The sequence below is a fragment of the Alternaria ethzedia genome, assembly GCF_023757985.1.
Source record: "Alternaria ethzedia strain BMP 0044 chromosome Unknown scaffold_6, whole genome shotgun sequence".
Classification (NCBI taxonomy): Eukaryota; Fungi; Ascomycota; class Dothideomycetes; order Pleosporales; family Pleosporaceae; genus Alternaria; species Alternaria ethzedia.
Window position 1 is genome coordinate 160,606 of NW_026056199.1, and position 22,327 is coordinate 182,932.

At 52.7% G+C, this 22,327-nt stretch overlaps 7 protein-coding genes across 7 annotated transcripts; 3 read left to right on the top strand and 4 right to left on the bottom strand.

Moving 5' to 3' along the window:
• Positions 1 to 1,680: 1,680 nt before the first annotated feature.
• J4E87_003326 (uncharacterized protein) lies at positions 1,681 to 3,156 on the bottom strand (the record flags this gene model as incomplete). The annotated part of the gene is made up of 1 exon (XM_049374955.1): positions 1,681 to 3,156. The coding sequence occupies one exon, from the start codon at positions 3,154 to 3,156 to the stop codon at positions 1,681 to 1,683; it is 1,476 nt and encodes a 491-aa protein (XP_049234877.1).
• Positions 3,157 to 4,178: 1,022 nt separating this feature from the next.
• J4E87_003327 (uncharacterized protein) lies at positions 4,179 to 6,338 on the top strand (the record flags this gene model as incomplete). Its single annotated transcript, XM_049374956.1, has 5 exons — positions 4,179 to 4,195; positions 4,356 to 4,503; positions 4,549 to 4,642; positions 4,695 to 5,193; positions 5,243 to 6,338. The coding sequence occupies 5 exons, from the start codon at positions 4,179 to 4,181 to the stop codon at positions 6,336 to 6,338; spliced, it is 1,854 nt and encodes a 617-aa protein (XP_049234878.1).
• A 766-nt stretch (positions 6,339 to 7,104) lies between these two features.
• J4E87_003328 (uncharacterized protein) lies at positions 7,105 to 8,258 on the bottom strand (the record flags this gene model as incomplete). The annotated part of the gene is made up of 2 exons (XM_049374957.1): positions 7,105 to 7,864; positions 7,918 to 8,258. The coding sequence occupies 2 exons, from the start codon at positions 8,256 to 8,258 to the stop codon at positions 7,105 to 7,107; spliced, it is 1,101 nt and encodes a 366-aa protein (XP_049234879.1).
• A 1,857-nt stretch (positions 8,259 to 10,115) lies between these two features.
• On the top strand, positions 10,116 to 12,032 carry J4E87_003329 (uncharacterized protein; the record flags this gene model as incomplete). The annotated part of the gene is made up of 4 exons (XM_049374958.1): positions 10,116 to 10,407; positions 10,476 to 10,588; positions 10,638 to 11,010; positions 11,059 to 12,032. The coding sequence occupies 4 exons, from the start codon at positions 10,116 to 10,118 to the stop codon at positions 12,030 to 12,032; spliced, it is 1,752 nt and encodes a 583-aa protein (XP_049234880.1).
• A 135-nt stretch (positions 12,033 to 12,167) lies between these two features.
• On the bottom strand, positions 12,168 to 13,268 carry J4E87_003330 (uncharacterized protein; the record flags this gene model as incomplete). The annotated part of the gene is made up of 1 exon (XM_049374959.1): positions 12,168 to 13,268. One exon carries the CDS (start codon positions 13,266 to 13,268, stop codon positions 12,168 to 12,170), a length of 1,101 nt encoding a protein of 366 aa, XP_049234881.1.
• A 1,680-nt stretch (positions 13,269 to 14,948) lies between these two features.
• J4E87_003331 (uncharacterized protein) lies at positions 14,949 to 17,437 on the bottom strand (the record flags this gene model as incomplete). Its single annotated transcript, XM_049374960.1, has 6 exons — positions 14,949 to 15,130; positions 15,496 to 16,188; positions 16,240 to 16,635; positions 16,685 to 16,889; positions 16,940 to 17,195; positions 17,256 to 17,437. The coding sequence occupies 6 exons, from the start codon at positions 17,435 to 17,437 to the stop codon at positions 14,949 to 14,951; spliced, it is 1,914 nt and encodes a 637-aa protein (XP_049234882.1).
• Positions 17,438 to 18,590: 1,153 nt separating this feature from the next.
• On the top strand, positions 18,591 to 21,754 carry J4E87_003332 (uncharacterized protein; the record flags this gene model as incomplete). The annotated part of the gene is made up of 2 exons (XM_049374961.1): positions 18,591 to 20,922; positions 20,976 to 21,754. 2 exons carry the CDS (start codon positions 18,591 to 18,593, stop codon positions 21,752 to 21,754), a joined length of 3,111 nt encoding a protein of 1,036 aa, XP_049234883.1.
• Positions 21,755 to 22,327: the final 573 nt, after the last annotated feature.

Here is a 22,327-nt window from a genome sequence, read left to right on the forward strand (position 1 = left end):
TATGATAGTAAAATGTGCACCAGAGTATATATCGCCCATATGATCCACTTGCTCTCGTGTCTTGTCGTCGTCCTGGATGATGCATAAACAATCGACCCACAGGTAAGTCTCTTCGAGCCTGCGGACTAACAATATGGCGTCCTTGACAGCGGTGGGGAGTTGCGTCCATACATGTTTCAGATGACCAGGTGTTTGGAAAGCTGATAAATTGAGCTTCTTGAGCAAAATACTGTCAGATGGCCGCTTCGTACGCTTGGTGCTGTTGAGAAACCCCTGTGACCATACGTAGCTCAAGGCAACGTAACGCGGTACAGTATTACCAGGGACTAAGCACTCCCGGCCGACGTCGATAACCCAATGCGGCAATTGCTGAGGTGACTTGTGCTTGAGAGATGCTGGCTTACATCGTGTTCCGTGTTGGGCGTCGCATGAATCTATCCAATGAGTGATGTATCGACAGTCGACTTCCCCGGAGCCTTTGTTTGGTCTGAGGTCTTCATCGAGAGTGCCACTGTTGAGCAAGAATTCCTGCATCTCATGGTTGCGAGATGCCGCCGTCCACAAGAGAGGTGTTATACCGAGCGCGTCCCTAGAGTTCGCATCCACTCTACCAGTACTGAGTAACATCTCGGCAATTTTTATCGACCCGTCCCCATCTCGCGAGACCCATGCCAAAGGCGTAAGACCACGTGCATCTTTTGCGTCCGGGTCAACTCTTCCGCTAGCAAGCAACAATTCTACGATGCCCTCCATCGCTGTTATGGTCGCAGGTTTTACAAAGCCTTCCCCCGTTATCGTAGCGGATAATGAGATGCCACTTCGACCCATCACTGCGGCAAATAGTGGTGTTCGGCCGTTGTCATCTTTCGCATCGGGGTCCACTTTATCGCTGTCTAGCAATAGCTCAACGACAGCCTTGTAGCCTCGCGAGACAGCTTCCCACAATGGAGTTCGACCTTTGTTGTCGCGTATATTGACATTGACTTCCTCTTTCTCAACTAACAGTTTGACAACAACTTCTGAGCGAGAGTGCACCGCGCTGTGCAGTAGAGAGTAGCCATGTTCTTCCTGCAAATTTGGGTCGACTCCGTGATATTTGAACAATACTTCCAACGCTGCAGTATTTCCGCTGCTTATATCTCCTGATAACCGTGTCCATCCTTTGTCATACTCCGGCACCTCAATTTGTAATTGTAACATCGTTCGGTCTTTCGTCTATCGTTCAAAATGTTGAAAAGCGCGCCAAACTGTCGTAAAACTGGCTTTTGTATTGTTAGAATGGTTGCAGAGCCATGCGAATCAGAGTGTCATGGACATAGAAACGGCGTCGATAGTGTAGTTCGGTCTCTCATGTTCAGATTTTTGGGAGTTTAGTGCGTGAATGCTCTCCGTCTGCCAGAGGCTTTGCAGTCTTTATACGCGAGACCAGTGCTGACATGCAGCCAAAGGCCCGTCGCACACCGAGTTTTGCCGAGACTACCGGGTAAAGAAGGAGACATTGCCGATCCCAGCGATGCTGCCTAGCTGAACCAAGTAAGCCGCGACTGCGCCACTGCGAGGCTGACAGTGAGCTTAAGGCGGGGTCACAGCCTCGATATGACGGACTACAAATCCTACACCGTACGAAGGGACTTGGTGTCCTCACTCGACCCATCAGGCTGACCGTTTTCCCAATTCTCTTCAGCCCTTGTTCTCCTGCTCCTTCTTCGCGTCGCTCCTCGCCCGTCTCTGTCTTTCCTCCCTGTCATCGACCCCCCTCTGTACATACTCTTCCAGAAAAGGCTTAAGCCCACCCCAAATCCTCTCCTCATACGCGGAGTGCTGAAACTCGATGCATAGCCACTCCAACGCCCTGAGCTGATCTATACCACCATAAAGATCCAAAGCTTCACGCTCGTAAACTCTCTTGTTTCCCTCGTTTGCTTCCGCGTACACCTTCTCGAATTTCTCGACGATGGGTTTGACCGACGCAGGTGGTATAAGTGTAACGTTGCCTTCACCATCGCCAGTGCCGATGGTGAAGCACGCGTAGTCGCCTAGTTCGATCTCGTCGAAGTCTCTATCGCTGCCATGAAGGAGGTGGCCGTTGTTTTCGTTGGGGAACAGAGTATAGTCCATGTCATGCATCCAGCTTCCTGATGTATTGACTTCGTCCGTGCTGTAGAAGACATCCTCATCGATGCCGTTGCTCGCACGTAGGAAGTCTTTGTAGTCATCAGGAAGCTTTCCGCCGGGGAGCGCGACGAACGAATGCTCGTCGGGTGAGGAGAGGCGTTTTTCGAGGGCGGCAATCTGAGCTTCCGTTGCGCCGTCCTTGAGAACAGTGGGTATTGTATCTTCACCGCTATCTTCGCGTTCGGTGAGGATGTTTTTGTCAACCATCTTTACAAGTTCGGCCATCGTTTTGGATCGATACGGTCGAGCGGGGCCTTCGGTAGAACGCTTCTCGATGAGGGCGCAACCTTCTTTGACATATTCATCCACGTCAGATGCACGCACACCGAATGTATCCCCGAGCTTAACAGACGCGAGAACGGGCCAGATGCCTGGGCAATCCTCCAAGCCTTGGCGACGAAAGATGTAGTGCCTAGTCTCGTCACCGCTTCTATCTGGGTTGTCCCAATTATCCAGCAAGTACTGATATAGTTCTTTCATGTTATTTTCGACCAGACTGGTAGCTAGACGATGTTCGTCCGCAAGTAACGCAACCTGTGTCACCGCACCGAGCGTCATGGTTTCCCCGGCATGCCTGTAGGTAGCATCCGGCTTCATATTTAGGCGCTCGCGTACGGTTTCCACATCGTCTTTACTGAGCGTCCTTTCCTCAGCTTTCGTTGCGATGTTGTTCGGCAAACCCGCAGTGCTGATGCTATCCGCATCCGCGTCGTCTGCTCTGCGGGTCCACGTTGGGAAAGTGTCGCTAGTTGTCCATGCTCCTTGCAACTGCTCTTCGGTAGTGTGACCGTAGTAGTCCCAGGTTGTTGTGTCAAGACCGTACTTATGGATTGACTCGAGAAGTTTCTTGGCTTGGTGGGGAAATCCAAGAACGAACAGGTCCAGAGCTGCGTGCTGCGCTATCCTCGACGAGTTCAAATGCATGCGACAATTAAGAATGGAGGTCTTGGACCAGGGTATGAGAGGCAGGGCGCGTGCCATGATGTCGAAAGCGGCGTCCTAGGTGCTGCTGTTGGAGAGGATGAAGTGGCATTTTAGACCTGGGTTACATTTTTGAAGACCTTTGAAGCTGCTAGCCGTAGATGGCACTATGTGCCGGTATCGTGGTGTTTTGAGATTAGCTGCCAGGCTGCAAGCAGCATCCGAGGTGCGATGACATCATGCCTGGACTAGCCAAGGCAACACCAGAGAGGCCTTCCAACACAACCGCAACTGTTCCAACGCGATGCTATGAACTGATTGAACCTATACCCATGCCATCGGTATGTCAATCTTTCCTAAGGGTCCTCGATGCGCAACCCGTGGACGGACCGTGTCGTCAGGTGACATTCACGGATGCTCGGTCTCGGGGGACTCTGGAAGGTACCCCGAAATGCGCAAGCGAGCCTCGCGCGGTCTAGACGAGCGCGCAGATCCGGAGAACTAATGCCAGGGACGTGTAGGCAAGACTACTAGTCGTATGAATGAGGTCGAAAGGAACGAACATTGTCGCTGCGTCCTCCGCCAGCAAGCCACCGGGTTGTGGCAGTGCCGCGCGATTTAATCAACTGCCGCCTGGGCAAACTGTGCCAATGTCGGAGGTTCCGTCGATCCTGCAGAATTGAGGTTTCCGCTCGCGTAGACATTACAGTTTTTCGTACGGAAAAGCGTCGCCACACATCACATGACGTGCTGAGAAATCAGGGTCAGCTCTGGCTGGCTCCAAAACTTCGGCCCGTGGAGGTGGCGCGGCGGCTCTTGTGGATATGGTGGGGTCGGTCTTAGGGTCCGATCCACAACTCAACAGCGTTGGATTCGTCCGTTCGCCATGCTTTCATAAACCTTGAACTACTCAATCTTGACCGGTCTTCAATCAAGTGTAATGGCGACGATGCAATCGCTGAAAGACAGTCGCGCGACGACGTCCTGTACTGAGTGTCAACGGAGGAAGCAAAAGGTGACGACACTCCACATTGGCCCTGCATCTACCCCTTGAACTAATGACGCGGCTAGTGCTCGCGAGAATGGCCCTGCAATCACTGTCAGGCACGAAAAGTACCCCATCTTTGTCAATTCTCTGTCAAAAGAGGGCAGCAGGAGCCTTCTCCAGAGTCGTCTCGGTATGTAGATCCTTCTGCCTACCCCGCCATTAGCGAAACGCGGTAGTAACAGCGATTGCGCAGTGAAAACTCCGCATCCAGCATCAAGGGCACAAAACGAAGCGCTCCTGACTCTGTAGAGCCGCAGTTTCTGTCGCCGAATGGCGAGCAGGAAGAGCTCGAAGATGGGCTGAAAGCGTGGGGGTACATGCCTGGTCATGTGCACTACAAAGTAGGCGGGGTGGAAGAGGTAAGTGCATCTCTCAAAACATTGATATCGTCTAACAAGTCCAAGAACGGTCCGCGGAAAGATTCACCGACAGAAAGCTCCGTTACGACGGATGTTCTCGAGAAAGTCCTTTCAGCCGTGCCGCCAAGATCAATAACGGGTAGGCACAAACATCGCGAGATCCTAGCAATCCATTTTCTAACCACGAGCAGATGCATTCGTCAACCACTTCCTCAATGTCGTCAACTACCGCTACACCGCAATATACGGACCAACATTAGCCGAACAGTATGTCCAATGGTGGGCAGATCGCGGTGCCGGCAAGCAACTCTCTCCAGAATTTACCTGTCTGCTCCTGAGGATATGCGCCTACTCAGTGCAGTACCTCACACCTGCGCTGCGCAAAATGATAGAGTTTGAGCTGGCTTGCAATTGCCAAACTCTTACTGACCGGTTCTCCGACGCAGCGGAAGAGCTAAGCCGGAGTTTTGGAGCAGCGAGAACAAGCGTTGAACGTGTGCAAGAGCTATTTTTGAAGTGCGTTTGGTTGAAGGCTGAGTCCAAGATCGTAGAGTCATGGCATGCCCTTTCGCGCACGATCCGGGAAGCGCAAGAGCTGGGTATCGATAAGGATGGAGGTATCGAAGGCCTGTGCGAGTTTGATATAGAGATCAGAAGACGTCTCTGGACGTTGCTGTACATCTGGGACTGGTAAGTACAAATCTGCGTATGTTCGAAGCACCACCTGACTCTCGCGCAGGCAAATGTCAGCATGGCTCGGCCGTCCAAACCTCATCGACCAAAAGAATCTCGACTTCAAGTTCCCCAATCTACGCCTCGACAAGTCGACCACGGAGCCAAACCTACTATCACCCTTCGCACACATCGCCCTTCAAGCAACCCTCGGTCGTAGGATCGCCGCTACCATGGGGAATGCCCAATCTGAACACGCCCTCTCCGACAAGCAGGTCTTGGCGATAGAGGCGGAGTGCGAAAAGTTCATCGAGGAACTGCCACCCATCTTCCGCTTCACAGACCCCGACACGTCATTTGATGAGTCCCATCCTTTCTTCGTGTTCCAGCGCTGTCAACTACACTGCGTCATCTTCGTGACGATGCTGAACTTCTTCAAGCCCTACCTGACCCGAGAGCGGCGAGACGCGATAGCGGACCAGGACGACGAGTTCCGCAAAAAGGGCGTAGACATCGCGTTACGCTTGCTGAAAGTAGCGCGCCAGCTCTTCGACCACGAGTTCCCCATCAACGCGAAGTTCCACATGGTTGTGTTTGCGATCTTCGACACGGCGACCTTACTCTGCTCGGCTATTATCCACGACCGCGAACATCTCCTACCTCATCGCGAGGAGATCGTTGATGCAATCGAAAGCTCGCTGGATATGCTGCATCAACTCAGCGGCACAACGAAACTAGGCGCTACGTCATACAACTTCCTCTTCAAGCTCGTGCAGGCCACACCAGAGCTTTCGCGGTACTCATCAGCTAGTAAGCGGCAAAGACAGACTTCTTCCTCGGTACCCACGACGACACCGCCGGTGCCGGCGCATGAGCCTGCGCCTGTAGCGGTGATGCCACCGGTGAAGAACACAGCGCCGCCGGAGCCGACTGCTGCGCCGATGGTTTCCACTGCTACCGATCTTCCATCGATGACCATCTCGGATGAGCTGTCCTTTGATATCGACCAGTTTCTCGCTCAAAATCCCTTTGGCACGGTCGGCGATCCAGCTGCCGTCGATATGGGTGGTATGGAGCAGATTTGGGATTGGCAGGATCTGCATATAGATGTTTACGCGCAAGGAGAGCCGGATGGATGGAACGCTACTGGTGATGGATCTTGATCATGCTCGGATCGTAATCTTGTCTGCGCTGTGCACCCCTTCCAGCACTATCTTGAGCGCGAAACCACGGCTCCTCCAGGGGGCCGGAGAAAGGGCTAGATTATCAGATCTGGAACATGTGGTCATCGAGTCGGTAGCCTCTGGATCCTGCGTTCGACTGCCGCTGCCGCAAGGTTGGATTCAACCTGGTATTGGACGAGTGTGCACCCAGCGGTATTGGCCGCCGGACTTTGATAGCGAGCGATGATGCGCTCGTACGCGCTGCGATCCGCATCGCGTGCCTGGTTACTCGGAACCATTTTCTACGTTCACACATCTTAGCTCTTTGACGTACATCCAAGCATATAGTAATATCATACCATAGTCTTACTCACGCTGGCGTTCGAAATCACCTCGCCCCCGATGTGATGTCCAAACAATGCACTCACGATTGAAACATCCATGGTTTTGGCGTAAGCAGAATGCAGACACGAAATTCCGCAGATTTAGACGTTCAAAAAAGGGCGGACGTGCCTGAAGTTAAGTGTCGCAGGGTGGCTCAACCCCGAAAACCTTCGGAGGCCCTAACTCGCCGCGAACATCGTCATGTGTGGCGGTGCAGGGAGACAAGCTTTTGTTTAGTACCTTCGTTTTTCTTTGCACGTGGTGAGGGAAAAGCAAGGATGTTATTGCTGCTATACTCACTGCAAGCCACCATGCTTAACCGATGGCCTCACTGATCCCTCAACACCATGTCAACAGTCAACCAGACGTTATACTCACGCAATCAGAACGGGGCTGATTTGCAACTCAGCTTCCTCGCTTTCTTTGCCGACGCTGCCTCGAGCTCAGCGGCCTTGCGCTTCTCCGTGGGCCTCCTGACGCGCTTCGGGCGTTGCGGCTCGTCTGTTACCGAAGCACTAGGAGGTTCCATGACTTCCTCCTTCATGACTGGCTTGGCTGATAGTCTCAGGACCAAGCGCGGATGTGAGACACGTCGTTCATGCGTCGTGGGAGGCACGGTCGGAGATGGCGGTATCCCTCCGACACCGTGGTCTCGTCCATCCGATGTCGATGTAACATCCCGGTTCTCCGTCTCTAGAGGAGTAGCTCTCAGATCTTCCAGTCCGATATCCGCAGTGGACGTCGAACGTGGTGTGTCGAAATACAAAACCTCCGGTTCTTGCCCTTGAACGCGTACCGCAGCAAAGCTGTTCTCTGTGCGCATTTTCCAGTCGCTCAATTCCGTCAAGAGCTTGGCGTGATTGCCGAGCTCTTTGCACTGCTTTAACGAAAGCCCTAGGAGTTCGTTATGTTTGTCGGAGAGAGCTTGGTAGTCCATACGCAGACTACCGTATGACGAGGAGAGCATGTCGAGCTGCTCCTCTAGGTCAAGAAAAGACTGTGCGCTGCTGATCTGTAGGTTGTCGAGTTCTTGTCGGAGGGCGCGAATGCTTGATTTAGGGTCTATCGCAGACATCCGACGGCTTCCGTGGTCTTGGTCATCGTAGACTGTGGGCGGTGTGTTGTAACGGAGGCGGACGATGCTACATGATGTCAGCAGGCCACTTCCCTGATCTGGACGTCCTCAACAACGTACTAATCCGCGTCATCAGAGAAGTATTGACGGCAGCTCTCAGTGATGGACTGTTCACTGTTCGATGGAGATTCGTATCCGATGATGGGGAATTTCTTGACACCCGTGATGTATGGCTCCCAGTCGCTATCGCTGTCGGACGGCTCACATAGAGAAGAAAGGTCGATGACATCGTGTCGACACACCTCTTGGTCACAATAGTGATCATTGCGGGCTGCTGGCCATTTGGGTGTAGTTGTGATCGATCGGGATGCTGCAAAACGTTTCCGTTCCTCAAGTAGCGTGTAGAATTCATCCACGGATTCAGCGCTGGTCTTGCTGACGAGAGGTTCTGCACCGCACATCCTGGTATCTGGTAGTAACTGATGATAGAAATGATGGTCGTGCTATTGCTGAGTGGTGTTTACGGCACTGTTGATGGAAGATGCTGGTGCATGTCATTCGAAGGAAGGCTGACCCATGATGGAGCGGATCAATGAGGAGGGCTACTACCTCGTCCGATTTCCGACGACGTTCGCCGTTGCCATTTGGGATGGACACGCATCTCACCTCAAGGCAGCCTCGACGCAAAGCTGTGGTAGTTGGAGCGAAGAGATGGAAAGATCGAATCAAACCTTATGTATCTTTGTAAGGCTGGTACTAGGAATATGCCGACAACAGGCGCAGAGTGCGCAAACATTCCTCAGTAACATGCATGCCGTCCTGCAGCTTTGCCGGTGATGTCGCTCGAGGGATGCAGTCGGTGTTAGACTCAGGCGATACATGGTGGGAAGAACCGAAAGATTCTTGATCTTGCTGTCGCCAAGTAATATGGTACGTAGGTTACATTCGGGTAACACTACAGTACCGAGGCGATACGAGGTCAACAGAAAGGTCCTGCATCCTTGAATCGAGCATGTCGCGTGACATTGCCCGTTGTCGATGCGACTTGCTTTGGGGCAGGCCCACCCTCGCGCCTACTCGGCACGTGCTGCCAGGGAAAGTGTTGCATTCGGAGGAGACCGGTGAACTTACTGCAGTGGTTGGCAGGTGTGGAGCCGGGCAAGGGTCCAACAACCTGCCACAGTGAACGGCAGATTTCTCGTTGCAATTCGAGCGTTTCGGTCTCGGTCTTTCCAGTAGATTAGCAGTGGCAGGCCGCGCATTCAGGGAATGTCGATCTCCCATCGATGTTGGGGTCGAAGGCATCCCGCGCCATCTGGGATTGATATCTCTGGGACGTCATGCCTGATCCGGGCATTCAACGAGAACACTCGAGCCACCCCGCTTACTGTCGGTGTGATTAACGTCTGGCGATAATTTGAGGCCGGTCTTCTTAGCCATTTCGCGTGTGCGAAGCCTGCGAAAGTAAACGTAATCGGCACGTCTTTAGTCTAGTCGCGTTTCGGCACGCGGCAAAATTCGTCGGGTCCGCCACAAGCGAACAGCCTCGCGACGAGAGGTCAACGTCGCAGTAGCAACGACGATCTGTGCTGGTAGCCATCAATGTCAACCGATGCACCGGTCTGTGAGCTGTTGTGTTCATCGAGGGCTCAGCGTGTAAGGTTCTGTCATTGCGCGCATGAGGCGCGCTGCTGCAGGCGCACCCACGCACAAGAAGAGAGACTGCAAAGCTTACCAGACCGATGGTATTAGCTAAGGCCAAGCCAAATAGGATCGAGCGAACCACAGAGGCGACGTGGGATGATCTTTGCAGTGAACGGCAGAGGAACGTGATGGGGTCTGATGCTTGGTCCACCAAGCACTACGTCACGGCGCGCCTTAATGCCGCTACCTTGGCGCACCGTACCAACGACTCCACACCATCTGTCCGTTCCAAAAGATTTTTTGACAGGGGCGGCGCCGGGGAGAGCTGGAGTATATGAGGGGCCATGACCCTCCTCCAGGACCGAGCTCGTGTAACTCTTGTCATCAATTTCCTGCGACCCTGCTGTCGCGGAAGCTTGCCATATCCAATATACAAGCTTTTCCAAGCCTCACAAGCCTTTAGCATCCTGCTTGGGTGAATACGCCGTGACGGTTCGACACATAAACGACAACGCCACCAGATTACAGCGACATCGACGACTGGACGACCCTGGACAGCACCATCCCAATTGCGACTGCCCCATTATCGCACCCCTCCTTACCATTGCGCCAACCCCAAGCAACAACTCCACGCCCATCCTCCATCGCGGCACCACCACCATCATTACGCCAAGATGGTCCGAACTATGTTTGTGAATCCCTTCAAGGCCCATCATGTCGACGAATTCCCCGGCGTCCATGTGCCTCTTGATGACTCGACCCATCGCGCTTCTGTAGCTTCCACCCACCCACGCGCCTCCCTCGCTGCAACAGAGAAAACCAAAGACGACAAACCAGAAGACGGCCTCACGCGCCCTGACAGTAATGCATCTAGTGGTGTTGTTAACCATGGCTTGACAGTCGCAGCATTGAAGGCAGAGATTGAAGCAGAGGTCGCTGCTTCGGACAACGACACGCCATATGACCGTACGTCGTGTGGCTTTTCCTATCACCTCTCGTAATTTTCAAGAGGAAACAGTACTGATCTTCCACAGGCAAGTCCAAGGTTATCAACAAGGCCTTGCAGGATATGGGCATGGGCCGCTATCAATGGCAGCTTTTTGCTCTTTGCGGTGGCGGTTGGATGGCCGACAACTTGTGGCTGCAGGTGCGCATTTCAAATTCCTCATCAACCAACAGGACTTACCAAGATACAGGGTGTTGCTCTTACACTACCACAACTCAGCGTTGAGTTTGGTGTCAGCGAGACGGAAGTCAGATACACCACACTAGCGCTCTTCCTTGGTCTCTGCATTGGCGCTTCCTTCTGGGGTACCGCCTCTGACATTATCGGTCGCCGTCTCGCTTTCAACTTTACTCTTTTCCTCGCTGGTGTCTTTGGCCTTGCATCCGGCGGCGGGCCCAACTGGATCGGCACATGCGCACTCTACGCCTGCATCGGTCTTGGTGTCGGTGGCAACCTCCCAGTTGACGGCGCTTTGTTCCTCGAATTCTTGCCTCAAACATCGGGAAACCTCCTCACGCTCCTTTCCATCTTCTGGCCCGTCGGTAACCTAGTTGCTTCGCTCCGTAAGTCGATACCGCTGGATATATTCATCATTTACTAACGACCTGCAGTGGCGTGGGCATTCATTCCCAACTTCTCATGCGCCGACGGTACTCCCATCGGACAATGCCGCATGGAAGACAACATGGGCTGGCGATACCTCATCCTGACTCTAGGCGCCATCACATTCTTCATGTTCATCTGCCGCTTCTTCCTCTTCCATCTTTACGAGTCGCCCAAGTTCCTGTTGTCTCGCGGTCGCCAGGCCGAGGCCGTCGCCACCGTCTACGGTATTGCGCACTACAACAAGACGCACACCTGGCTCACCGAGGACATTCTCAACCAAATCGGCGGCGACCAGGAAGTCACCGGAGAAGACGTCAAGCTCAGCGTCTTCGAGATCGTGAAGCGCTCCCTTAGCCGTTTCTCGATGAAGCGCTTCAGGACTCTGTTCCAGGACAAGAAGATTGGTCTTACCACTGCTCTGCTCTGGTTTCAATGGTCGACTATTGGTATGGCCTACCCGCTCTTCAACGCTTTCCTCCCGCAGTACCTCAAGAACTCGGGTGGCGGCGTTGAAAACGACATCAGCATCGTCTACCGTAACTACGCCATCACTGCCATCGTCGGAGTCCCCGGATCCATCCTCGCCTGCTACACCGTCGACCTCAAATACGTCGGCCGCAAGGGCACAATGGCCATCGCCACCGTCATCACTGGTGTCTTCGTCTTCCTCTTTACCATCTCTTCCGACTCAGACTTCCAGCTCGCTTTTACTTGTCTCGAGGCTTTCTTCCAGAACATCATGTACGGTGTCTTGTACGCGTACACACCTGAGGTCTTCCCTGCCCCAATCCGTGGTACTGGTACTGGAATGAGCAGTTTCTTGAACCGCGTTGCTGGTCTTTGCGCGCCTATTGTTGCTATTCAGGCCGGTGGAAGTAACCCCAAGGCGCCGATTTACGCCAGTGGTGGTCTGTTCATTGCGGCATTCTTCAGTATGTTGGTGCTGCCTATTGAGACGAGAGGCAAGCAGACTTTGTAAATGGTACGCGATGAGTACTTGACGGCAGGACCGTATAGCGCAGTTGCATGATATGTAGCGCTAAGAATTGACAATTTCGAATTCTATGTTGAAGCCAATTCCATGTTTCCATCCGCACACATCCTTAACCTACGCTCAAAGCCTCGCCCTCACCTCCCCCAACTTCAAACCCCACCCCCTCAACCACCTCTCCACAAGCTCCTCGGTAACATCCTCCACCTCGGGCAAAACCTCCATCGCATTCTCATTCCTGAATACCATCGCCTCACCCTCCCTCCCCTCCCCCGCCTCCATCAAAAACGCATGCATCTTGAACGTCTTCGGATCCAACATCCCCAACCACTGCGGCAAACTACACTCCCTCACCTCAAGTCCAAATCGCTCCACCAGCACTTTTTGCAGCAGCTCCCAAGGCGCGGGACGGGGGTGCATCAGGTTGTAGACTTTAACATTGTCTGTAGATGTGCTTTGTTGGGATAAGGTGATGTTAGTGATACCCTCAGCGAGTGTATCAACAGGAATCCAATCCACTGCATTCATCCTCACGGGCCAATACCCCAGCTTTTGTGCCGTCTTGAATATGACGTATAACCAACCCTGAATCGGCCACTGCGGCGCATTGGGTATGGCGGACGATGCACCACCGATCTGGCCTGCGCGTATGATAGCCACGCGTAACCCATGCTCCTTTCCTGCGCGCGCGAGAAGTTGCTCCGCGAGACATTTACTCTGGCCATACCCCGTGTTCGCTGCGCTGGCGAAGTCCCAGGCGGGGACTTCGGGGATGAGTGGGGTGCTGGGGTGCTGGGTTGGGTGGTTCATTATCGAGGTATTCGACGACATGAAGACGATACGCGGGTTTAGGGGACTGGCAATACATGCGGTGATAACATGTTGAACAGCATTGAGGAGCGGCAGGTAGCCGATGAGAGGCGTCGCCCAATTCGCGTTCCACGCATTGAAAACGATTTCCGATACGCTGGTTGCGAAGTGTGTGTATTGGGTGGGGGGTAGACCGAGGTTGGGGAGTGTGATGTCGGTTGTTAGGAAGGTGAGGCGGGTTAGGTCTTCGTTGCTGATGTGGGTGAGAGTCGAGGTGGTGCGTTGTTCTGCGTCTTTGCTACGGTTTAGGCAGAGGATGGTGGTGTGGGGATGCTTTTGGAGGAGAGAGGCGGTGATGTAGGGGCCTAGGAAGCCGGTGGTGCCGATGATGGCGATGGTCTTTTGTGAGGTCATTGGTGGTTGTGAGAGTTGTTACTATGTTTGATTGGAACGGAATTCTTGGTATCTATTATCGGCGTCGTGAGAGTACTCAACAGTCGTCCATTGATACTATGATGCACGTGAGTAAGTGAAGGGTGAGGTTGATACGTGATGTCAGGTACGAGTTCGTTTGCACCTTATACTTCTAGACGGTGGTCAGGAAGTGAGGTCACATCCACGGGGGGTGTTGAACATGCCGTGCAACACCCATTGGTGGGTGAAAAGGGGCGCCCTGCTGATAGTGATGTGAAGCCCGATACTCGTCCTCTGCAATGAACTGAATGTAAGATACATACTCGTCATCGACAATTAACATGACTTGCTGCCGAGTCCTCCACGGACGCGTGCCAAATTCTCATAAAAGCGTAAGGGGCCCAACCACGGTAGTGGCGTGCTGCCACATTGCATACAATACACATTGATTGTACCGATCTGTGTAGAGCAATGTTGCGGAACCACACCGATCACGTGTCCCGTTGCATTTACAGCCTTGTGCTCTTTGCCCTTTGATCTCAGCTCGCGTAGAGCGTGGCTGAAAGGGTAGGTCACCGTTGAGCGATACACGACAGGGCCTTGTGTGGCGTTGCTCCAACTGCGTGGTGGAGTCCTGTTAGGCGTTGAGTATGGTGTTCCCCCATATCCACGATACGGCCTGTAAGGTCTGGATTTAGCGCGATAGTAATCGGACCAGGCTGAAGATTTAAAGGCGTAGAGGGCACGTTGCCATAGGCTAGGAACCGATGAGGAAAGAGTCTATCGTCGACGTTCAGTTCACATCGCAGCATCTGCCGTGATACAACATGCCAGTACCCGATACGTGACGGTTCGCATGCATGGGTGATTGTGGGCGCAAGGGTGACCCAAGGCTGAGGCACGGAATAGAGAGGTTTGAGATATCCCTTTGGTCTGATGATGTAGCAATGCGGCTCCACAATCGCCACGGGCTGCAAGCCTCGACTCCTTACCTCTCCATACCACATGTTGTGTACACCCACCGCGACGGCTGCCGCTTTGGTCGGATGGAGTACTCCGCAGCGGCATACGGCGATGGTGGTCAAAGGCCGTGAGGCGTTGCCTTTCTTAAAGAAGGAGCTGCTCCGAGCTGTACTCGACGGAGCGACGGTCCGCGCTATCGTAGACTTTCCCATGCCCACCATGCCGCTCAGCCAGGATGTAGACTTGCCGTCCTTGCTGTTCGTCCATGTTGTTGTCTCGTCTATCAACTCGGTGCGGGTGTTCGATGGATATCGTGCAATGTGCTCTTCGCCGTGGGAATCGCAGGAGGCGCCTGTCGCGAAAGGCAGTCTGGCTAGATCCAGCTTGTGGTTATGTCCACGGGTTGAACAGAACGACTCGGTATGGTCAGTGAGAAGCCAGGTCTGCATGGCATATCTGGGTACAAAAAATTTCGCCCGATCGACCTGAAGGGCGAAACTAGACGTCGTCCATGATGCGAGGTCTTGAGAGAGGAGAAGCAGACTGGTCGATCGCGCTCCGGACGTCGTGGGCAGACGGAGCAGCCAGGCCGCTGTCAGGCTGGGCGCAGAGTACCACCCATAATCATTACCATCGGATCATTCTCAGACGAGCGCGAACAAAAAAACGCCGTCAGACTGAAGGTAATGCTGCAATTCACTATCAGCTACCCAAGGCTCAGAGGGCTGGCACAGCTAAGCGCTGCTGCGTTGCGCGCGGCCCGGCGCCCGGACCGCTTCGGAAACACGTTTCGCCGGAGGCCGCTTGTGCGTCATCGAGAGATGAGCGGAACACCATGCCGATGTCATCCTCCCATCGCGTGCATTGGGGTACGTCTGTACGACCATACTCGTAGTTCGCTAGAGAAGTTACAGTATCACGGCACCATTCGATAATCTCTCCACAGTAACTCAAAACGCGCATCAGCCACCCGGAACGTTGCTTCCTGAAGAGCGTGGCCGCCCTACATGCGCGTATCCTCGCTGCGACGCGTTGGCTTGCGCACCCCAGCCTCCAGGCTCTAAAAAGCTACTCTGCTGCGATGCTGGCATCAACATTCTCTGGACGTCTTGGTCGAACCCGAACCCACGCACAGGCCTATCGCTGACATTGCCTGACCGTAAGGACACATATTCCCCATGATCGCGATGCACTAGCGACCCAATGTGCAGCGTTTTGTTTGGACAAGTCATGAGCAACTTCAGCGCTGGACCAGATCGCTGACAGTGCACCAGGTTTCGAAGCTGATCAACGACATCAAGGATTTCTCGATCCCAACCACGAAGCGGAGTCTCGAAATCGGATATGCCGTCTATGATGCAAATGATCGTCTTTGACTCATCCATGTTCTCCACGATCGATCCGAACAAAGATACCAAAGCTCGCACGTTATATTGCGATACTGCGTCGTAGAGACTCTGCTCCAATGGGTCTAGCTCGACGTCCGGTGAGTCAGGATAAAGGAGTAGCTGGGTGATCAGGCTGCGTATAAGTCCTGATGGTCCGCTAATCATGTCCTGTTCAACTCTGGTATGACTGCTGCAAAAGAAGTGCAGGATCATGCTGGAGCCTGTCTGGGCGAGCGTGGTTGCCAAGGAAGCACACAGGACGGACAACGGAGATATCTTTCCGATACCATCATCTTTGCAATGCCCATCAACCAGGAGGATTCCGGACAACGGCTGACTTAGCCAGTTCTTGAATTGCGCGGTCGTGAGCAGCCATCGCGCCTTGCCGAGACCCTTGGGTCGCAAAGAGTTGCTCTGTCTCAAGATATGCTCCGTCTCGCGGATCAAGTATACGAGATCTACGCCGAGCATCCGCAGAAGCTCTTCCATCGTCATCAAGATTGTCTGCTGGGTAAGACGTCGCTCCTCCGCGATGACCTCGGTTCCAACAATCTGCTTGAGAGGCTGCTCTAGAGATGAATGAGTTTGTGACAAGGTTCATACCTATGGAGTCGACTTACTTGTCTGGCACACCATTTCCGCGACCATGTTATACACAAGAGTCTGCACGGTAGCAGCAACCTCGTTCTTGGAGACCATCTGTGACATGTTACCCTCGAACAGCCTTTGAAAGTCTTGCTTAATGTCTTCTTTCAGCTCTTTCACGCTTCGGTTAAGGGTTTTCATTTCCCCATCAATACGCCTAACACAATGCGATACTTCCTGGACTCGAAAACGCGTTGCGTGCAACTCGATACTGTTAGCAGAAGCCGTCTTGCTGACATTCTGCAGGGTTTGTGCGTTGAGAATGTCAATTCGACTCGTCACCCTGGCCTTGGCGTTTTGTATCTCATGATCGAGGCCTTCCAACACGACTGCTTCGTGATCCGGCAGTCGTGTCTTTATACGGCGGATGACTGTTGAAGCTAAGGGTTGACGAATTTCATCGGACAGGGCAAGACTTACATGATCCATCTTTGCGACACCGAAGCAGCATCTCAGTAAGCAATCTCAGAGAATCAACAATAACGCCGTAGAGATCTCGCGTCTTCTCCTTGAGTTCGTCATCTCGAAATACCTTGTACATCTCGGCCGTCGCTTTAAGAGTGTCGACAACGTCTGACAGTAGCTCCAGTATTTTCTCTCGGTTCTCGATGCGTTGTTCCCAGGCCTGGACAGACGATCAACTAACGTCAAATTCCATATATAGGGCAAGGGTACCTGGAAGATGAATGACAGCCCTCCACGTAAGACACCAAGGCCATATTCTTCTGGGATTATGAAGCAAAGAGAGTTGAGTGTGGTGGCATCTGCTTTGCCGTTCCGAATGAAACTTCGGAAGGACCCTTTTGGGGCTTTGGCGTCGTACGCCTCTTTCATCGCGTCAATCCGCTCGAACACATCATTCCATGTACAACTCTCGGTTTTGCATCCAGGGAACACCGCACTGGCCTTCTTGAGAACAGCTTCAAGCTCGCTTCACAGGTATGAGATTTCTCGTTGTTTGAGCACTAAGGTGCGGCGTTTGGAAACTCACTTGCTCGGTAGAGTCCTCCACTCTCCACGTTGACGGTTGTATTGGGTGGGCACAGCAAGTGCAGAATGCAAAGCACCACCGGTGGTTGTCTTAAACGCTTCGAACGTCTTGATTTCGTCCTCGTCATCCATTACTTCCTTGACGCCCTTCGGAGGCAACAACATATTGGAAAACTTGCTCATTGTTGAGTCTGGTTATTGCGGTGTAAGGGCTTAGATCTCAGAGTTGTCGAAATTCGGTGTTTAGTCCGCTACCAGCCGGGCATCGCACACCTTCAGAGGGTAGCACACCGACTTGCTCAGCCCCACTGCACTGCAATACGCCCCACCAAAACAGCCTTCGTGCAGCTACTCCAATATCGCTTATCGGACTTGGGTGTAATGCAGATAGTAGTGCGAACATGTCTTTTGCCATGTCAGCGCCGGATCGGGAGATTCAAGCCGAAGGCCAAGGCGAACTGGTGAGACAGATCTTACCGCGCGAGATGGGAGCCGGCAGTCTGCAGCAGAGCCAATGAGAGATATACTGTTATCGGGTCGGTCTTCATCTGTTGGGTTGTGTAAGCGCCGGATCTGGAAGGCTCTGAGAGAGGTGTGCTTGCCCAAGGCTGACACCGATAAGGCTCAATGCAAGAAAAGCCAGCTGGGGGCCGAAACCCTCGACAAGGCAAACGCCAAGGGCTTCATTTTTCGCACAGCTCATCGACTGGTCTGTATAGCCGGTTCATCCCCGAAGGTGTGCAAGAAAAGCCTCTCGAAGAAACAACTCGCAGCTGTCACACTCGCTTAGCCTGATACACGGCAGCAACTACAATACCTGGCTTACGGGCATGTGCCACAGCCAATCACCGATTTTCCTCGCACTACCTCCGATACACAACGCAACTGGTTCTGCGTGCGCAGCGCCTCTATGCAGCGTCTGGTTTATTGGATTAGCCACAGTATCTCGATATCTATACTTAGCTCTTACCAGCCCGCACTTTGACCGGAACTTACGGGACACTCATCGGGGCGATGTGGCCCTCAGGCAGTTCCAATCACACATCGATAATAACTGCTATTGGTATGAAGCATGTGCACCCACACGCAGTCAATATATAATCTGCAAGCATGGCGCCTTTTGTTGTAAGTGACCGCCTTCAGCCTCTAGTGCTACGGTCGAGCATCTCGACTTGCCAGGCCAGATATTGCCGCCTTACATCTTATTTCGCTTTCAAAGTGGCCGTCAGGTCTTGCAATTGATCGCTACTGCACACTTCAATTTCCCTCCACGGTCAGTTTCATATACCCGCGTTGCGAGGCATCGCCCTCCGTTTCTTTTGGGCCAAACGGCATGATGGATTCCGCGTCTCCTATGGCTGTGAACGCAGAGCCGGAACTCAAACAGCCAGCTTTGCAGACCGTACGTCAAGTATCCGACCCTGTCGAATGTGATAAATCCACGCAAGAAGAGGTCTCGACCAATGACTCTAGAGAGGGTGATGCCATCCTTGCACATTTGGAACCTGAACACGTGTCGCTCGATCAAATCAACCGGAGCATCGGGGATCTCACAAGTTCAATCAACGAGCTAGTCACTTCGAGGGCAACACAGTTACCTACAGCGAAGCCCGATGGATCTAATGTGGAGAGTTCGGAAGACAAAGACCTAGCCGTTAGAGGTGACGGCGACTCACCCACTGAAGAAGAGCCGAATGATGTGGAATGCCCGGCGAAGATCATTCCTCAAGTGCGACATTGTGATTGGGAACAGTTCAAGAACAGACATGACGGTGGTAAAGACGTTTTCGCTTTGGAGGTACTGATCACTGGTAATTCACTTCCACGTCAAATGGAGGATGAGGATGCTAGAAGGCGGCGCATTCCTGGACGTATACCTGACCCTCCCCCGCCCCCTGCGGACCCGATGACGATCACAAAGCACGGCATGGCCCATAGCGAGGTGCGCAGAGGCAGCTGGATTCGTCAGGTCCGGATCAATTCAAGAGCCGTGATGAAGATCCTTGGGAAGTTCAGTGATGCCGACAAAACCTGGGAAGGGAAGCCACACACGTTTATGCAACCTTTTCGACACCTCCTTCACTTCCATGAGAAGATGAAGAAGGAGCTTCGGGTCCTCGAGGCGAAGATTGCAGGCTCGGCAGTACCATCAGAAACGAAAAACACTTCGCTGGATGAGACCAAACTGATAGTCACGGCGCCTGGTTCCGTTGTCGACGATGAAGACGCAAACAATGACAAAGACAAAGATTCAGACAATCTGGAAGGATTGGATATGAAGAAAGAAACGCTTGAAGAAGTCCAATGCTATGTCGACTTTGTGGAAGAGCACCTGCTACCTCTGCGCCAACAATTCTTTGATCCACCCACGCCGGGAGTACCCACTCGAGTACGCTACGATGAGCTACCCTATCTCTTCGAGCCTGGCGATCTTATATACGTCCCAAAGTCTGGTCAACAGGGGCCCAACGCCAACTCAACCACACAGGAGATCCGCAGAGTATTCTCGGTTCACGTCGGCTACAACAAAGATTTGGAGACCGGCTGCAATTGCTCCATTTGCAAGGAAAGCAAGTTCACTTCATTGCAGTCGTACTACTTGGACTACGACGGCGAGAAATATGGTTGTGTCATTACTCCAGTGACTTTTGATCCATTCAAGGACAAGAAGGCGATTACTGACCTGCCCTGTTACCCTCTTCGATTCGTCGATGATTTGGAAACAAAGCTGAAACACGCCAAGAGTGACGGGGCCAGATTCGTGGAACACATCGCTAAACGGTACGGCTTCTATAACGGATGGTCGGTCATCAAGAGCCCTGCCGGGGATGATCTTGAAGATGCCAAAGGAGAGAGAATCAAAAGCCCAGAGCATATCGAGAGCGACGTGTTGGTGGACTTCACCGAAGCTTCCAACGTATACCCAAAGTGGAAACCTGAGCTGCAAACACGAACGGAAGAGTTGTACTTTCTAGTACAGGTCGCCGATCAGACTTCGATCATGACATGGAAGGGTCCTGACCGCAAAGACCTTGTGCGAGAAACACCTGACAATACAATGGATGACGTTTTGTTAGAGTTCAGAGAGTTCAATGCTTATCTCAAGCGCGATGCTTTTCTGGCGAAGAAGCATTACCCAGGTCCTCCTACTGGAGAAGATCTGGTTCTTTTACCAAGACGAATGTTTGCGTATGCTGTGTGGGATCGCAAGTTTGTGCATATCGACTCTCGCTATCTTAAGCCTGTGAAGCAGCAAGGCAAAGAGGGCGAAGCGTTCACGGACCTTCAGATTGAGGACAAGAACAAGCGACTCATCGAATCACTCCTGAAATCGCACTTCCGGAAGAAGAAGGCTGAATTAGAAGGGACCGAAGTTCTCTCGCAAGACCTCATTAGAGGAAAAGGCCGAGGCATTGTAATCCTCCTTCATGGTGAACCAGGTGTTGGAAAGACCGCCACAGCGGAGGCCGTTGCCCAGAAGTACGAGAAGCCGCTGTTCCCCATCACATGCGGTGACCTCGGCTTTACACCAGAAGGTGTGGAGAAGTCATTGAAAGAATTCTTTCGCTTGGCCCATCTTTGGGATTGCGTTCTGTTGCTCGATGAAGCCGAGGTCTTCATTTCACAAAGAGACAGGAATGATCTTCAAAGAAATGCTTTGGTATCCGGTAAGCTGTCGCCACATTGGAAACAATGGAATTTATGCTAACATCAGAATTAGTATTTTTACGAATGCTCGAGTATTACAACGGTGTGTTGTTCCTCACGACCAATCGAGTTGGAGTTCTTGATGAGGCAATAAAGTCTCGAGTTCACCTCCATCTGCGATACAATCAGCTTGACAAACGACAAACAACACAGATCTTCAAGCACAACATCATTCGACTCAAGAATATCGAACTTCAACGCGAGGATCCAGTCGATCGCCTATTCATTCTTGAGAGTGAAATCAACGAATTTGCGCTGACCCATTTCGATGAGACAGTAAAATCTGGCGTAGGCCGGTGGAATGGTAGGCAGATTCGGAATGCGTTCCTGATCGCTGCTTCACTAGCGCACCTCGATGGCGACGATAACCCTGGCATGCAGAAACAGCTCAGAAAGATGCATTTCGAAACTGTCGCCCAGACAACTAAGCTATACGATAGCTTCAGGACCGCCACCTTGAATGGGGATGACAGTTATCTTGCCTTGGATCGCGGTGAGCGATATGACGCTTTCGAGCAACGTACCAACGTAGCTATGCCGCTTAGCCCATATGGACACTCGTCGTATGCACCGTCGCAACGTCCCGGCTACTATACTGCACCGACCGCTCAGTATGAACGTACAAACCCTATGGGGCCCCCAGGACACATGCCCAAGCCTGCTACGCCAGTAGCACATGAGCAACCGCCATCCGATGCAGGATATAGTCGTCAGTACGAAGCTGGTTCAAGATCATCTATGGTAGGAGGAGAGTGGCAGCAAGGACAGTATAACAACCAGCAGTACGGATAGGAGAACGAAGTTGCCGGGTCCTTATCTAGCAGACGCCTCAATCTGTACCTTTCTTAGGTCCCTATAGCTTTCTTTTACTTCCGATCGCTTCTTATCCTTCGGCTAGCTTAACTTTCAATATACATGACAGCAACTGCCGTCGTACGACCTGTCATTACCCTTTACGTTACGGTCCGCATGTGAAGATCGTGACGAGAAGCGCAAGGGCGTCTCGGACCTGAGGCGTGGGAACGAGAGAGTCACGGTCCTGATGATGTAGCGACGGGTGGAAAGACGGGAGAATCTAAAAATTGGCCAAGGCGGGCTCCACAACTGCCACGCGCTGCAGGCCTCGACCCCTTACGTCTTCGTCCCACATGTTGTCTACACCCACCACGACGGCTGTCGCTTTGGCCGAATATCATTCGAGGAGAGCAGTTCCTATCCCTCTGTCGAGTCAGCAAATGACACGGAAAGCACACACTGCAGCGCGCGATTGCGGCCAGGGTTTTTCCCCGCATTTGGCTACCGAGGCTTCAACACCATGAAGTTTGGCAGCTTCAGCACGCAAAGCGATGCGCAACTTCATGAAAT